The sequence below is a fragment of the Gigantopelta aegis genome, chromosome 6, assembly GCF_016097555.1.
Source record: "Gigantopelta aegis isolate Gae_Host chromosome 6, Gae_host_genome, whole genome shotgun sequence".
Taxonomy (NCBI): Eukaryota; Metazoa; Mollusca; class Gastropoda; order Neomphalida; family Peltospiridae; genus Gigantopelta; species Gigantopelta aegis.
In genome coordinates, this window is record NC_054704.1 from 48,858,756 (window position 1) to 48,877,803 (window position 19,048).

The following is a 19,048-nucleotide window of genomic DNA, read 5'->3' on the forward strand; positions in this document are numbered from 1 at the left end:
TTACACCAGGGAAATATCAGAATTTGGATTATGAAAATAAAATACTACTGTTACCACAGAGACTGCTCTTCTTGTTTTATTAACTTTAGCTCTTGTACATGTACTTTTCCCACCACTTTGGTACATCAGTTGAAAGACAATGGTTATAACAAGAAATTTGTATTTAAATAATGTGTATAATGTATACACAGACAATTTACACTGACATCTGTGATATAGTGGTTAAATTAATTAAGCATCAGACTTAAAGCTGGTAGGTACTGGGTTCACATCCTGGTACAGGCTCCAACCCAGGGTGAGTTTTAATGGCTCAGTAGAAAAGTGTAAGGCAATTACACAGACTTTTCTATCTTACTAACCATATACACATGAAAATAAATTGAAATGAATGAATGAGGTTCTGTCCATTGGTGTTTTGTCCTCGATTCTGAAGTAATACCCATAAAGTCCTGTCCTGTCTGGAAAAATGCATATAAAATAACTCGTATGTTGCTTTAAAGTATCTTATATGGGTGTTATCTCCAAGTGGAATCCTTTCCTGGATAAGTAGTTCAGTGGGTTGAATTGGTACCAAGGACAGAGAGCTCAACATAAAATTAATCTATAAGCATGAAAAAGAGTTGTTGCATTATCCTGTACTTAAGGTGTCTCGTTCATGTCTACAGGTACATAATACAGTGAAACCCCTCTAAACCAGACACCCTTGGGACCAAAACAAATGTCCAGTTTTAAGAGGGATCCGGTTTAGAGAGGTTAAGTTCTGTCCTGGTTTTCAAAAAGGGACTTTGTAAAATGTCCGGTATTGAGGGAATTCCGGTTTACTGAGGGTCTGGTTTTGAGAGGTTTGACTGTACATGTGTTTCAGTGAAGAAATATGTAATTTTATGGCTGTCTGATTACAATTACTTGCACATATCTTAGCCATATTCCACATTGTTGGCCTTATTGACACTTGTCATAGTGGTATGTACCCTGTTCTCCGATTTATTGTGTGTCATGTGATTTATAGTGGGTATGTATATTGAATGCATTGATAGCCAGCATGTATGATAGAGTGGCTATAGGGGGGTCGCTGTACAAATAACTCAATTGGTTTATTGGGGGTATATATGTCATTAAGCCAGTATCGTGCAGGGTGCGTATATATGTACATAGGAACATGTCATCTGTCTGAACTAAAAAGTCTTTGCAATTATACCTATTTGTCATGAAGTAATATATGTCACTGAAGTGGAGTCATATTTCTTCACTTAATGAAAATGTTATTATCTTTGTTTACTGATGGGTCTAAAGCCAGATTTACAATTTGTTACGTATGAGTATTGAAGAAAAGTGGTCATGGGAACTGTGCAGGATTTTAGTTAACAAATTAAAATATGCTGCAAAATTAGGTTATTATTTTGATAAAATATGATTAAAAACATTGTGGATGTTTGGTTTTTAGCAAATAAAGCAAACTTTAATAATAATAATAATAACATGCTGACTTGTCTGACGAAGTAATTCATAGCAGGTTTCCTTTTGTATTCTGATTCATTTGCAAACATAGCATTAACCATTATATCTTTTCAACTTGACAAGATGATTGGAAGAGTGCAGTTGTGAACAAGCTTCATTCTGTCAAACCAGTTCTGGGAGACTGGCAGTCCTCCCATAGACACTGCAGGAAAAATGAAATAGTCTTGTGTCATGCTCGCATCGGTCATACATATTCATTTATTCTGAAGAAGTATCCTCCACCTCAGTGTTTGCACTGTCAGTGTACTCTGACACTGTTATCATCTCGTCTTCTATTTAGCTGAAGCTGAACTCAAGATTCAGTTATATTAGAATTTTATAGGGGATGGGACGTAGGCCAGTGGTAAAGCTCTTGCTTGATGTGTGGTCGGTTTTGGATCGATCCCCATCGGTAGCCCCATTGGGATATTTCTCGTTCCAGCCAGTGCTCCACAACTAGTGTAACAAAGGCCGTGGTATGTACTATCCTGTCTGTGGAATGGTGCATATAAAATATCTCTTGCTGCTAATCGAAAAGAGTAGCCCATGAAGTGGCGACAGCAGGTTTCCTCTCTCAATATCTGTTTGGTCCTTAACCCTATGTCTGATGCCATATAACCATAAATAAAATGTGTTGAGTGTGTCGTTAAATAAAACATTTCTTTCTTCTTCTTTTTTCAATTTTATAATGCTCTAAAATGTATCTCAGAGGTCCTAATCTTCTACACTATCTCAAACCCTCCACTCGCTCTGTGTTGTCGTATTTCCAGCAGGCCATATTTTAAAACAATAATAACAGCAGGCCATATTTTACTTCCTATTTCAAGTCCTGATGTTGAAACCTTCATTTTATTTCAGCCTAATTTTATTCTCTTATATTTTCTTAATTTTAAATGGATGAAACAAGAGTAATAAAGTATTAATTAAGAAAACTAAAACCAAACTAAAAACTACAAATGCTTGTTTGCTTAGTCAGGTCACCCATCAGACTGGTGGTTATATTTTTTAAACTTATCTGCTGGCATTTTCACTCTCATTTGGGGAGCGGACTAATCCTTTCTCCAGTCCTGGTTATTAATACAAGACACAGGACAATATATTGTAACTTTTGTAATGTTGGTACATGTATGCTGAGTTAACTGAAACCTAAAGCAGAAACAACTAATTTAAGAAGTAAAAAGCAAAATACCCTTTCTAACTGTTACAGTGGTATACATGTATGATGGTTGCTATAGCCAAAATTGAAATTATAGCGATACAATGATAACCCCCAAGAGAGAAGAGGCAAAAGCTTTACAGTGCGTGACCTTTAACTGCTTTAAAATGTCAATTTCCTTTGGACTACAGCTAGAATTATGACATTTTTAAGTAGTATAATGTACCCCACCTGCAACTTTCCTCAGTGCATGGAGTACATATTGAAGAAAAATGTTTGAACAGCTCTTGACCTAAATGACAGTTTAAAAGTATCTACGTGATTCATTCAAAGACATTTTTGTGTCCACACAACAAATATTACAAAGAATTCACATCATGAAACGTGACAAAAACTGCTATAATTTTATTTTACAAAGAGTTGTGCCATATATTTTAACTTGCTTATGTGATGAAAATATTACTTTGTTACCAAACATAAGGGGTTTTCCTCAGCTATACTAAATCTTGAAATGTTAAATTTATGTCATGTCAACAAGACCACATTAATGATCGCTCTTAAAACTTAATCTACTGTAAGTTAAGAAATTGCTTTTATATTTACAAAAGGTTGTGATACATATTTTTTGCATGAATAATTGTGATTTAACTGAGTGTACTAAAGTGTACATCATTTATCTTTTGTTAAAAATCAAAGAATGGATCATTTCGTCTTCCAACCAATTTTCCCAGTAAGTCTATCAAAAATAAAGTTTATTTTGTTTAATGACACCACTAGAGCACAATGATTTATTAATCATCAGCTATTGGATGTCGATCAGTTGATAATTCTAGCATATTCTAGAGGAAACATGTTACATTTTTCCATTAGCAGCAAGAGTTCTTTTATATGTGCTGTTCCACAGACAGCCTTTGATTTATTGGTGAACTGTCTGAGATGCAGAGAAAAAAAACCCAATCAGATAATGGGCCCACCAAGGAGATTCAATACTATGAACCTAGCACATCAGGGGAACTCTCCACTAAGATTGATCCTGCCCCAAATTAGTATATCCAAAGCTAATGGTATATGCTGTTCTGTGTATTGAAAAGGACATAATAAAAACCTGCTGTTGCTAACTGAAGTCTAGTAGCAAAAATCGGTTTATAGTTCTATGCTCTCTAGTGAGATGGCTAATACTGTGGACTGTTCTAAATGGCATCTGTGTGATCTGAATTGCTGTGTAAACTGACATGATAACAAGATCTGTTCAGTGACACTAGCTTGGCTGACATCTGTATAATTCAGCAATCTGAGTATACTGGTGTGTTTGTCAGCCCTCTTGAAGTATGTTTTTATACACTTAAAGATTATTTTTGTTTAACGACACTGCAACAGCACATCAATTTATGAATCATCAGCTATTGGATGTCAAACATTTGGTAGTTTAACATATAGTCTTAGAGAAGAAACCTGCTATATTTTTCCATTAGTAGCAAGGGATCCTTTATATGCACCATCGCACAGATAGGATTTAATGTACCATTTAAAAAAGTAATAAGTTGGTCTGTCATATAACACTAACAATTACCAGTAACAGTAAGGGAGCATAGCTAGACCAATCTCAGACCTGTGGTTGCCAGTAATTGCCTCTTAATAATGCCAGAGTGACCACCAAACACGTTCTAATGTGGCTATCACCGATGGAGAATGAGCAAGGTATAGCACAGAAGACTACAAGCAACAAACACCTAATGTAGTTATAGGTAGTACTAAACCAAATAACAACCAGCTGGGTCAAAATTTGAGGTGCAAAAGTTTCATCTGGACAAAAAATGTATGCAATTTTATTTCATCTAGTACCACTGTGTTAAGTACAAATGTAGCCTTGTGGGGTGCCTGTAAAAAAAAAAGTACAAACATTTTGTGCAAAAGTAGGGGTATTGTAAAAACATCAGGTTATATCAAAAATAAGCCAAGAAAGGTACCATTTTCTTCAGTTTTTGAGGTAGAGATTGTAGTACTGATATTTATGGGTCATAGTTTGGTTGATATATTGAATATAGTGTTTTTAAACACAAACATTAACATGGTTGCCTATGGGATATTGTTTGGTATAGTAGAACCTGGAGTGTGGAGCTGATTGGCAAGGACAGTTGAAAAATAGATGGTGCCATCAAAAAGGAGGGGGAAATGTCAATGTCAAAGAAGAGAAAAAATGTTAATTAAAAAACACACTTAACAGAAAATATGTTCTAATTCCACATTTTACTCAGTTCTTAATCCTACTCTCTGTTTTAATGCCTTTCTTGCAGCTACTTTTGTATCCTGTCTATTGGATGGTGCATATGAAAGGTCCCTTGCTACTAATGGAAAAATGTAGCAGGTTTCCTCTCTAAGACTAAATGTCAAAACTACCAAATGTTTGACATCCAGTTGCCAATGATTACCAAATCAATGTGCTCTAGTGGTGTTGTTAAATAAAACAAACTTCTTTTTTGTTTTACATCTGTTAGCCACTTCTATGTTCATTGGAACTTATCTGATAAAATATAATTGTTTCTGTGTTTTATTATTTTCCAGGAACTTAGCTGATGTTAGCAATGACAATCTGCTGGACGTACACGAGTTTGTCCTGGCCATGCACTTGGTTCATGGTGTTCTTCAGGGCAAGAAGCTACCAAAGACACTACCTCGATCCTTGTATATACCTACAACTAAACCTGAAAAATTTGACATGACAGCCAAGGAGAAAGAGGCCTATTCCAATTTATTTGATGCCTTGGATGGTTCAAAGAAAGGATTCATTGAAGGTAATTTTACAAATAAGATTATGCAGGTAGCTGTTAGATTTTGTAATAACGTTATTAATTAATTTTCATTTTTAATACATCACTTACAAGTCACATTTGATTTTATTTGTCTGTCTTTTATTGTGGTATTAAATAAAATAGCAAGGTAGACTGTTTTAAAAGTAACAGTTTAGCACATAATTAATGAGGGTTGGATATAGCTTGTAGTAAGTTGTTTTTGCTTATTTCATTGTATTTCAATTTATTTTCGTGCTTATATCCAATTAATGTTCAAGCACGCTGTCCTGGGTACACCTCAGCTATCTGGGCTGTCTGTCCAGGACAGTGAGTTAGCTGTTAATTGTTAGTGGTTATTGAGAGAGAAGAGGGTGTAATGGTCTTACACCTGCCCATTGAGTTGTTAAAACTTTCTCTGGGTGGGAGCCTGTACCGTGCTGTGAACCCTGTACCTACCAGCCTCATGTCTGATGGCTTAACCATATCACCACCGAGGCCGGTGTGTTTTTACTTACAATGTGAGCAAATATTGTACATGTGTATCTTATACTTCAGGATAATAGATTGACATTTTAGAATTAATAAATAGCAGTAGTGAAAAAATAGCAACACAGTTAGCTATATATTGTAGTAATAAAGCATGCATGTAGAGAAGCAGAATGAAAAACATCACAGTATTATTTTGTTCAATACGTACCTCATGGGAAAAACATTATTCAGACTAAGTTATTGTAAAAAAATCTATTCTGATTGAGTCACTATAAATAGTGTATTCAGACTGAGGTACTGTGTGTCTTACATGATCAGGTGAAAATGTAGACATCTGAACATAACAATCAATAGTTTTAATATAATATCAATAAAGCACAAAATTGTCTTAATATGAAATTGTTGTTATTGTCTCCATTGAAAGCTGATTGGTAGACCTCTAAAGGAATAAATATAATTGAAACTTGCAATTGATCAAATAACTATTGCCTTTAAATAATTATAAAAGTGTGTATATAGAACATATTTTTCTATCTTTAAATAATTATAAAAATTATAAAGAACATAATGTTTTTCTATTTTTAAATAAATAATTTTTTTTAATAAAGGACATAATGTTGTTTACTTTTAAATAATACAAAAATTGTATATACATGTAGAACATAATGTTAAAAAAGTTCTATCTTTAAATAATTATTAAAATTTATAAAAAAAAAACCTAATGTTTTTTTATCTTTAAATAATTATAAAAATGTATAAAGAACGTGATCTTTTTCTATCTTTATATAATTGTAAAATTGAATATTGAACATAATATTTATCTATCTTTATACATGAAAATATTTTCAGGATTTGTAGCCAGAGATGTGTTCAACCACACTGGGCTGCCAGCAGAACAACTGGCGCTGGTCTGGGATTTGGCAGATGTGAACAGAGATGGTCGCCTTGATCCGGATGAATTTAACATTGCCTGCCATCTTATTAGAATGATCAAGAAAGGTAGTACATTAATACTCAGATATAGGCATCCTCATTAACTGCCATCTTTTTAGAATGATCAATAAAGATAATACAGTATTACTCTGATATAGGCATCCTCATTAACTGCCATCTTATTAGAATGATCAATAAAGATAATACAGTATTACTCTGATATAGGCATCCTCATTAACTGCCATTTTATTAGAATGATCAATAAAGATAATACAGTATTACTCTGATATAGGCATACTAATTAAGGCAACAATAGCAATGGTAACAGTCAAGTGAATCAGTGTTCTAACATTAGTTACTTCTTTTCTTTTTAGGATGATAAAAAAGGGTGGATATGTTCTTCTAAGTAAAAGTGTGACAGCTATAGATTATTTAAAGTGTAGTTATTAAGCTAATGGTGGCTATGTTGATTTTTCAATAATAGGTTTGAATCGAATCATTAAAATCCAGAGGATTATTGCAATTTAGTTTGAACACCTGGGTCATGGTCATCAGAGAACTAACTGCAATGAATAAGCATCTTTGCCATTTTGTTGTTCTTATTGTCCTTTCTTATTATCCTTTCTTTTTAACATGTAAATAAACTTACAAAATATCATCATGCTGTGTGTAAAATACGACATAACACCTCTAGAGCAAATTTATTAATTAGTTATCAGCTATATTCAATGTCAAACATTTTGTAATTCTGACGCGTTACATTTTTCCATCAGCAACAAGGGATATTTTATATGCACGTTTCCACAGACAGGACATCACATACCATGGTCTTTGATAATCAGTCATGCAGTACTGGTTGGGATGGGGAAAATCTAAACAGAGAATAGGTTCACAAAGGGGATTCAATTATACTACCTAAGCACCCCAGGTGAGCACTAGATCTCATCCCTTTTTACAAAACATGCGGCAAGATATGGTTAAAACGGCTATGTTTTGCATTAGTAACCAATGATAGTTAAAATAGTTTATATAGACACCCCATGGATCCTACTGAATATTACCTGTAAGAACAGATGATCTTTATATGTACATGTATTACAGTCAATGTGTAAAATCAGTCAATTGTAAATGACTATAATTTTCTCTATGGCAGTTTACAAAAATAATTTAGTTTTTTTTTACAAATTGAATGAAAAATCATGCCATTTTATTTGACAGATTGGCTGAAAATTAATTTTGGGGAAAAAATAAAAGCAATCTGTAAAGTGCTCGCTTGATGCATGGTCAGTCTAGGATTGATCTCCATTGGTGGGTCCATTGGGCTATATTACTCATTCTAGCCAGTAGGATGGTGCCACTAATGGAAAAATGTAGTAGGTTTCCTCTTTAAGACTTACCAAATGTTTGATATCCAATTGATTAATAAATTCACATGCTCTTGTAGTGTCATTAAACAAAATAAACCTCAACCTTAATGTTAAACCCATAATAAATCATTTTAATTTATTATAAAAAGATCCTGTGCAATTAGCACTCATGTCTTACCCATACTGTGTCACATCTGTATTGCCTTCTGGTAATATGAACTGGACACTTGTGCAATAATTATGTATGTTGTGTCCTTAATATGTACATTAAAGGAAATGTAATTAATTTCAAAGACTATTTCTAAAGGTTAATTTATAAACAGATGTCATGGTTGGTAGGGTCTGTTTTTCACAGCTTTGGTAGAGTGCCACTGAATAAGCTGACAAATTGTTCTCTATTTACACATCAATGATTATGAGGTGTAGTTGTGAAGGTTGGAACATATCCAATGTCTTTATCCATATGCTGCAAGATATCTTGGTTCGTATCTGAGTTATACTGATACACCCCTTTAAGATGTGATATATCCCACTATCACTGGATTTGAACATGTGTATTGTTGATTTACATTCCGTTTGAGAACTTCACTGGGCCACATTGGTTATTAAGTAAATATTGGGTAAGAAGATATTTAATTTGTAACCATTTCATAGCAAATTTACATATATGTCCCTGATGCAATTATTATCATTTGTTACTCACTAAAACTAATTGCGATACATTAAAATGATTTCTCTTGGAACATAAACTTGATATGAATGTGCTGCTTCTTGTTCTAGTCAGTGTTCCACAGTTGGTTTAATAAAGGTTATGGTATGTACTATCCTGCCTGTAGGATGGTGCATATAAAAGAGCTTTTGCTGCTAATCCATCAAGTGGCAGCAGTGGGGTTTTCTCTCATCTGTGTGGTCCTTAACCACATGAAGGGTCCATGGGAATAACCTATTATGTCCAAACAGATAGTCAGTATTATACGGTTGTGTGTGTCAAGGTCACAAAGAAGAAGTTTGTTTTGTTTAACGACACAACTGGAGCACATTGATTAATTAATCATCGGCTATTGGATGTCAAACATTTTGTAATTTTGACTCGGTCATCAGAGGAAACCCGCTACATTTTTCCTAATGCAGCATGGGATCTTTTATATGCACTTTCCCACAGACAGGAAAGCACATACCACATCCTTTGACCAGTTGTGGTGCACTAGGTGGAACAAGAAAAAACCCCAATCTTTGATCTTGCGAAGCAAGCACCTCGAGCGAGTACTCAACTGACTGAGCTAAATTCTGTCCCTCATCAAGGTCACAATGACACACTAAATTAAAAACGTATTATTATGGTAGTCGATTAAAAATAGTTAGTAAATTATGTTTTCTTAGGCATAAATATTGGATGATTTCAGAATTGTAAATGTTAAAATTAAAAAATATCACCTTAATGAAAATGTGACTTTACAGGTTATTCCTGTGGACCCTTCATGTACTTGTAACCTGTCATATAACTCTAAATAAAAATATGTGGAGTATGTTGTTAAATAAACCATGTCTTTACATGAATGGAAACTTGTTTTATACAGATATTGTGTATATCATGTCTTTCATATAAATGGAAACTTGTTTTATACAGATATTGTGTATTTCATGTTTTCATATAAATGGAAACTTGTTTTATACAGATATTGTGTATTTCATGTTTTCATATAAATGGAAACTTGTTTTATACAGATATTGTGTATTTCATGTTTTCACATAAATGGAAACTTGTTTTATACAGATATTGTGTATTTCATGTTTTCACATAAATGGAAACTTGTTTTATACAGGTATTGTGTATTTCATGTTTTCACATAAATGGAAACTTGTTTTATACAGGTATTGTGTATTTCATGTTTTCATATAAATGGAAACTTATTTTATATAGATATTGTGTATTTCATGTTTTCATATAAATGGAAACTTGTTTTATACAGATATTGTGTATTTCAGGTCTTTAGATGAATGGAAGCTTGTTTTATACAGATATTGTGTATTTCATGTTTTCATATAAATGGAAACTTGTTTTATACAGATATTGTGTATTTCATGTCTTCATATAAATGGAAACTTGTTTTATACAGATATCGTGTATTTCAGGTCTTTAGATGAATGGAAACTTGTTTTATACAGATATTGTGTATTTCAAGTCTTCATATTAATGGAAACTTGTTTTATACAGATATTGTGTATTTCAAGTCTTCATATAAATGGAAACTTGTTTTATACAGATATTGTGTATTTCAGGTCTTTAGATGAATGGAAGCTTGTTTTATAATACAGATATTGTGTATTTCAGATCTTTAAATGAATGGAAACTTGTTTTATACAGATATTGTGTATTTCAGGTCTTTAGATGAATGGAAACTTGTTTTATACAGATATTGTGTATTTCAGATCTTTAAATGAATGGAAACTTGTTTTATACAGTTATTGTGTATTTCAGGTCTTTAGATGAATGGAAACTTGTTTTATACATATATTGTGTATTTCAGGTCTTTATATGAATGAAAACTTGTTTTATACACATATTGTTTATTTCATAACACAAATGTACTGATACAGACACCTGATAGGCATCAAAATAAACAGTGTCTGGTGTAATGTACAGGTCACCACAAAATACATGCCAGGTAACCTATAGGATACGACATTTATCAATCTTACAGTTCCCAGTAAATTATTACTATAAATTCCCATAGTAAATACACGATACATTGTTGATAAAAAAACACAAATGATCAATAAGATTTTATGAAGAATGGAATACTGTTCTTAATATTGACTGCCTTTCTTGACATATGGTAACCTTCCTGTAACCTGAACAGTCATTTTTGAAGCGTTTTAATGACTGACTTCATTGTGAAAGAACTTATTAGAATAGTAAACTAAAATGTAATATACTGATACAAAGAAAGAAGGGATTACGAAAGACTGACAGCATAGAGGAACTGCAATCAATACCATCATCCAAGGTGTCAGGAAGTTAACTGTTAACCACGTCATTCACATTCAATCTCACATTACTGGCATTTAATCCCATATTGCAACTTTGTGTTATGTATAGACCACACTAGACTAGAAGTTAATTAAATCTGGTCTATAATAATAAATGTTCTCTTATTGTTTGACTATATAAGGCCATCTTTAAAAATATGTACAGTTTTAATAGTGATTAGCTGTGGGGTGTGTTTGTTTGGGGTTTCTTTTTGTTTTGTTTTTTTGTATTAAGTTTTGAACATTGTTTAATAAAATAAATTGTGAAAGGTTTTTAGATTACAAGTATTGTTTGAGAATGATATTTCACATTTTTGTGTAGTATATTAGTAGTTTAGGCTGTCATGCCTTTGTGAAAGTACACATAAAAGTCATGTTTTCTGTTAATTGAAATAGTGGACTATATGCATGTGACAGTAGCAGTTTTATTCTGTCTCTTTTTAGATGATTTAATAATCACTCAAGAAACAGTGTACTTTCCTACTTCAACTAAAACAAATAACGATTATTATTCCTAGTAGCAGCAACCAGCTAAGCAAAATATGTACTGCTCATACTTTATTCACAAAGTGCTATTTCAAAACGTTATTAACCTTTATTTGCTATAGTATTTTGGTATTTCTAAGGTCAGCCATATAATACATTATTACATTTTCCTTAAACTAAACTACCTAGCTATTCCAGTGACTCCATATTCGTCAAGTTATCATATTTCCACAGGGCATGCAAGCTTCTTTTATTAACATACCTTCAATTTACTAGTCTGTAAACACAACCCTAGGGGTATGGTTTACATTTAGTTTTACAATTATGAAATACATACCTAAAGCTCTACAATTAGACTGCTCTATCTACAAATCACCTACATCTACTATTGTCAGATTTGGCCCCATGCCTGATTTAGCAGCTCGAGTAAGGCATGCATGACCATATCTAAGTAATAAGTTATTAAGATTTATTCGGAAATATAACGGAATTGTTTGTGGTTGTGACACTTGCCAGTTGTTGTTTTTATTGTTATAGCTGTGCTGCTAAATGCAGGTAATTAGTTAATTGAAATATTAGTAAATGATCTTGTTATTTTTTTGTTTGTTAAATATATTATATTTTGTGGAACTGTTAGTGTAGATGATTTTTAATGGTATGTTTTGAAGTGTAGTTAATGGTGGAGATAAAAAAAATTTGCAATTAACACAAAATTGTAATAAAATAGTGGATAGCTTCAGTTGTAAAAGAAACATGGTTTATTTTTTATTTTAAAGCAATTTTGACCATAGCAACAAAAATAGATACTGCAAATTAGAAACAGTTTTCCCCCTAATATTTATTAACTTTATATATACTTTGGAAACTAAGTCTAGAGCACTACGCTGCAAAATGGATAAATTGTCACTTAACTACATGTGTAGTTGCAAAAAAATGTTTTTGTTGAGTTATTGCAATATAAAAATAACCTTTAAATCTTGATCAAAGGGAAGATGCCATTGTTGTCAGTACCACTGTCATTTTAGCCACCAATGTCACTATACCGTCTTTATCACCTTTACCACCATCTATAGTTATCACTTGGTCTTCTCAAAAGGAAGAATTTTAAGTGGCAATGCAGTAAGTTTACTAAGCATTTTATTATCCAAGACATCATATTTGCATTTTCACACTTTTAAGGGGAAAAAACATAAAAGCTATTTTAGAAATAAATCTTTGCCATATTTCATTTCATTTCATTTCAACTTATTTTTCATGCTTATATCTAATTAAGGTTCAAGCACGTTGTCCTGGGCACACACCTCAGCTATCTGGGCTGTCTGGTCAGGACAGTGGGTTAGTTGTTAGTTGTTAGTTGGTTAGTGAGAGAGAAGAGGGTGTAGTGGTCTTACACCTACATGTACCCATTGAGTCGTTAAAACTTGCAGTGGGTGGGAGCCGGTACTGGGCTGCAAACCCTGTACCTACCAGCCTTATGTCTGATGGCTTAACCACGACGCCACCGGGGCCACATAGAGTCATTTGAAGCAAGATTCTGTGTTTTGATCATTTAAACAAAGTTTTCCACTATGGGTGGGATGGGAATATGGGATATAAGATTATGTGTATGATTTATACTTACAAAGTAGTCAGTAAGACATGGTACACTACAGTGCTCTTATTACAAAGTAGTCAGTAAGACATGGTACGCTACAGTGTTCTTATTACAAAGTAGTCAGTAAGACATGGTACGCTACAGTGCTCTTATTACAAAGTAGTCAGTAAGACATGGTACGCTACAGTGCTCTTATTACAAAGTAGTCAGTAAGACATGGTACGCTACAGTGCTCTTATTACAAAGTAGTCAGTAAGACATGGTACGCTACAGTGCGCTTATTACAAAGTAGTCAGTAAGACATGGTACGCTACAGTGCGCTTATTACAAAGTAGTCAGTAAGACATGGTATGCTACAGTGCTCTTATTACAAAGTAGTCAGTAAGACATGGTACGCTACAGTGCTCTTATTACAAAGTAGTCAGTAAGACATGGTACACTACAGTGCTCTTATTACAAAGTAGTCAGTAAGACATGGTACACTACAGTGTTCTTATTACAAAGTAGTCAGTAAGACATGGTACACTACAGTGTTCTTATTACAAAGTAGTCAGTAAGACATGGTACACTACATTGCTCTTATTACAAAGTAGTCAGTAAGACATGGTACACTACAGTCCTCTTATTACAAAGTAGTCAGTAAGACATGGTACACTACAGTGCTATTATTACAAAGTAGTCAGTAAGACATGGTACACTACAGTGCTATTATTACAAAGTAGTCAGTAAGACATGGTACACTACAGTGCTATTATTACAAAGTAGTCAGTAAGACATGGTACACTACAGTGCTCTTATTACAAAGTAGTCAGTAAGACATGGTACACTACATTGCTCTTATTACAAAGTTCTGCCTGGCTTTATCAACTCTAATTAAAGTTGGTATTAATTCTTATTAGTCCAACTGGAGGGGACTATAGATTTCATAACCGACCTTCTGTCTGTCAATCCATCCATTTGTCCCATATATAGTTTCAAGATATTGAGCTGACATTTTGTGTATAGCTTTGTCATGTACTGTTACATATCATGTTTGACTTTCATGGTGATTTACCCATCTTTGGCAGAGCTATGGCCCTTGCACAAAGAAGATACACAAATTTGTTGAGCCCGGTATGGTAGGGGACATATATTGCTTTAGCAGTATTCTCAAAATGCTTGTTTCAACATATATTTGTAGATGCTGTATTCTTGACACAAACTTAAATTTTGAATTAAACGTTAAACGCTTTACCTTTTCCTATTTTGCCAGTTCGTTTGTAAAGTTATCATCTTTATTAACTGATGGCAAAGAATAAGTACAGGGTATAGAGCCATACTTCCTTGTTTGTGTTTATGGAATAAGTAAGTTTTTGTGTAATAAGTACTACATGTATGTGTATATGTGTATAGCTTTATTATATGTACTGTTACAGATCAAGTTTCACTTTCATGGCAATTAATTAAATTTACCTATTTTGGACAGAGTTATGGCTCTTAAAATTAGGAGAGATAGAAAATGTGTTGAGCCAGGTAAGGGACATGTATTGCTATAATCTCAAAATGCTTGTTTTTATATTATTTTGTTAAGTGCACATAAAATAACAATGCTTTGGATGCAGTTGTGTTTAGTTTTTTTTAACACTTTATATATAAAGTATGTTATTATTCTTTTTTTCACAGGCGAGTATAACTTTGGGCCGGTGAATGTGTTTTCATACCTGGCACACAGGCTTTCACCATTATGCCTTCAAGTTAGAAAATCCAGGTAAAGTAGAAATTATCTTTTTAGTGGTCTAATATTTTTACAAAAATTACTGTTTTAACTTATATTGACATCTGTATAGTTAGGAATGTTTTCGGGGAGGTAAAAATAAAGCAGAGAAGTTTGTGAGGTACTGGACTGAAACACAGATGGGATGGCATGTACAATGGTCTTTGATAAACCATACTAGTTGGGATAGAAAAGAAAATCCAAGTTAATTAAGTCCTTTGGTCAAAGGCCTTCTGGCAAATACTTTACTGACTAAGCTAAATCCAGATCCCCGTATGTTCATATTGTTGCCATTCGGATAACAGATCTGCAAAGCTTAATTGTAAAAACGTGGCTAATTTATTCATTTTTACACTTTTCTTGTTTACTTTGTGGTGTTTATGCCTCACTTTTAAGACCCTTATATCACCCCATGGGTTGTTCATGCCAGGTATTTTGACCTGACAAGAGGTCACTTTATCTTTAGTGATACTTCAAATGATACACCATTTCAGACTGAGTATGTGAATTGTGTGTATACTGTACCCAAGTTTTAGTTAATGTATTACAATAAGTTTAAGTTTACACCCACAGTCTGTTAGAGCATTCACAGTAAGGTTTAATTTTTACATTTTGTTACTGAAATTGAGTTAAATGAAAGTAGTTTTGATAAAATGTATTGTCTTAATGTATTATAAAACAATATTTAACAATTATATTTTGTGAATTGTAAAAAACTTTATTTTGAGAAATATTAAAGTGTCTGTCCAAACTTTGGAATGTTTCAATGTTTTATTAATATGTTACATGTATATTGATTGACACCACCAGGAGAAGATTGAATATAAGAAAAGTACAGCATTTAAAAGCAAAAGCAAACAGTTCTAATGAGAAGCTAAAATTAACAGAACAGTCAAATCTGAGAATAAGCTGACCAGGAGTAACAAAAGTGAATGATGTCTAGGATCAAACCCACTGAACCCGTAATGCCACATGGTGTTCAAACAGTGCAGATAGTGTTCAGTTTCGCATTGTTCAGTTTGGTTCTATCAAAATTAACACTTTTTGTATAATACCATGCAATTACATGGATGATTTTTAATCTATATTTTTGTCCATGTCATTTTTAAAATTCGTTTTTTTTAACATTCAGTTTTTAGACTTCATATTTATTTATTTATTTGTTTCTTTTTGTTTAAAGAGTTGCTGAATATGAAGAACGCAAGCAACAGCTTATGGCCTTGAAGGTAAGTGAAAATTGTTTCATTGCATTGAACATTTTACCGATAGTATACATATAATTACAGTTAAATCTAATTTATCAAGACTACTTTCCCAAATGTCTAATAGTACAAATAAACCTGAAGTGAGCAGCTCTGTTGCAACTGTCTTAAGAGACCGCTACTCTTTAAATGATAACAAAGACTGCATTGATCTGTTTAGATTGGATTACTAAGATTAATAAAATGACATGACCCATAACCTGTTTTGCATGTCTGTTATACTGGCCCTTTGCTTTAAAATCTTTTAAAATCTAGACTGAAGTCTTTAATAATGTCTTGAGACTTCATTGTCATGGCACCGGCCTCGGTGGCGTCGTGGTTAGGCCATCGGTCTACAGGCTGGTAGGTACTGGGTTCAGATCCCAGTCAAGGCATCCAGATACCGAATCCAAACCCTGAGTGAGTGCTCTGCAAGGCTCAATGGGTAGGTGTAAACCACTTGCACCAACCAGTGATCCATAACTGGTTCAACAAAGGCCATGTTTTGTGCTATCCTGCCTGTGGGAAGCGCAAATAAAAGATCACTTGCTGCTAATTGGAAAGAGTAGCCCATGTATTGGCGACAGTGGGTTTCCTCTCAAAATCTGTGTGGTCCTTAACCATATGTCTGACGCCATATAACCGTAAATAAAATGTGTTGAGTGCGTCGTTAAATAAAACATTTCTTTCTTTCTTTCATTGTCATGGCAATGATGCATGTGATGTCCTTAAAGATTTGAGTCTAGACTACAGTTTTATAAGCACTTGTATACTCTCCATAGTATATGCATGCATGGATCCAGCATTAACAAATGCAATTACTGTATTAAAATACGTTTTGTTTGGAAAATATTTTTTAAATAAAAAATTTATTTGCAGGAAAGACGAAAAGCTGAAGTTACCCGAGAGAAAAAACGTTTAGAGTTAAATCAACAAAAAATCAAACTCTTAAAGGATCTGGTTAGTATGATTTGTCCCATATCCCTTGACATCAAAACAGTACACAGAATACATTTGAGTTTCGTTTAGATTACACATTTCATTATTAAAAGCAGCAAGAACATAGCTTTAACACATACCTGTAATGCATTTATATATATATGTGAGTTTTATTTTTCACTTATTGTTATTCAAATCTACCTTACAGTACAAGAAAGCTGTAAAACCTTCTCTGTCTTGTGAGGAATTTCAAACAAGGCTTGCTGAAGAAAAAGTAGAAGTTGAAAAACAAGAAGAAATAGCATTCAGGTGACAGCAATGTTTTGCTCTTTGCATTAAAGCTTTTTACTCTGTTTAGATCGAACCTTTGATTTTTTTTTTTTATGTGTGCCGTCATGCCTGTTTTGTTTATCTCAGTATTTGTATTAAATTTACTTTAGTTGGCTGCACTAATATACAATTTTAATAGTAAGAGATATCTTATAAGAGATATCAGATATCTTTTGAAAAAAAAAATGTCTCCTTACTATACAGTTATATGGTGACCTGAATTTGATTAAAGGCTTTGTGAATAAATTTCTTTTCCTAGTTGTGAGAAGTCACAATAGTAATTCCTCTTATATTAACAGTCCCATTAGGTTCTTATAATCCACCCATACATGTACCTGTTTATATGCACCTATAACTGGTAAGTTATTTAACCTGCATAGTTATAGGTATATATACAAAATACTTTCATATTTATTCATTGGGTTTGGTTTCCAAGAAGTAGGGTTATATAATAATAATAATAGCAATTGAAAGTTTATGCACTATTGTTGATTATTTACAGACTACAGAAGGAACATGAGAAGGTGCGGCAGGAAACTGTGAAGATTATCCTGGAAGAACAGAAACTCAGTGATGACATTAGGATTATTAAAAGAGAAACAGATCAGTTAAACAAGGTCAGTTGTGTAAATAGATTACATGTACAATAAAGCACCCATGGACCAAGTGAAAAATCCAGTTATAAGGAGTGTCTGGTTTAGACAGGTTCTGGTCTGTATCAATTGATATTTGAAAAGGACTATGAGAATTCCAGTTTCCAGTTTACTGAGGGTCCAGTTTTCAGAACTTACTGTATAAATTTCTTTTCCTAGTTGTGAGAAGTCACAATAGTAATTCCTCTAATATTAACAGACCCATTAGGTTCGCATAATGTTTATATATTCCACACTGTAAATGTTTTTATCAGGATATTAATATACAGTAAAGTACGCTTAAACGAACCTGCTCAGAACAAACTACTGCATAGAATGAACTGATCATAAAGTCCCATTTTATCTCCCTATACATTAATAACAAACTTATGGAAATGTGTACAACAAACTACTGCTATAACGAACTAACTGCCATGGTCCTTTTCGGTTCATTATATGAGTACTTTACTGTATGTTTTTTAGATTTTGCATGCTGTTTAAAACTTTTTTAAAGTTATAAATTCCATGAACCTCTAAAGTTATAAATTCCATGAACCTCTAGACTTTGCATGTTTTACACAATTTGCATGATAACTAGTTCTCCTTCTGTGCATACTGTTGTAAAGTGAAACCCCTCTAAACCAGACACCCATGGGAAGAAGTGAAAAATTTAGTTTTAAAAGATATATCCAGTTTAAAGAACTTCTGTTCTGTACTGATATTTAAAAAGGGTCCATGATAAATGTCCAGTTTTGAGGGAATTTCAATTTACTGAAGTTCTGGTTTTGATAGGTTTTACTATACTACCACGT

At 33.1% G+C, this 19,048-nt stretch overlaps 1 protein-coding gene across 1 annotated transcript in view; it reads left to right on the top strand.

The window, feature by feature from the left end:
• The window catches only part of LOC121374590 (microtubule-associated protein futsch-like), a 182,407-nt gene that overhangs the window by 58,148 nt on the left and 105,211 nt on the right, over positions 1–19,048 (top strand). Inside the window, exons 4-10 of the mRNA XM_041501694.1 lie at positions 5,216–5,445; positions 6,781–6,930; positions 15,004–15,088; positions 16,275–16,320; positions 17,215–17,295; positions 17,483–17,583; positions 18,107–18,221. Of these exons, the coding sequence (XP_041357628.1) occupies positions 5,216–5,445; positions 6,781–6,930; positions 15,004–15,088; positions 16,275–16,320; positions 17,215–17,295; positions 17,483–17,583; positions 18,107–18,221 (808 nt within the window). The remainder of the gene's footprint in view (positions 1–5,215; positions 5,446–6,780; positions 6,931–15,003; positions 15,089–16,274; positions 16,321–17,214; positions 17,296–17,482; positions 17,584–18,106; positions 18,222–19,048) is intronic.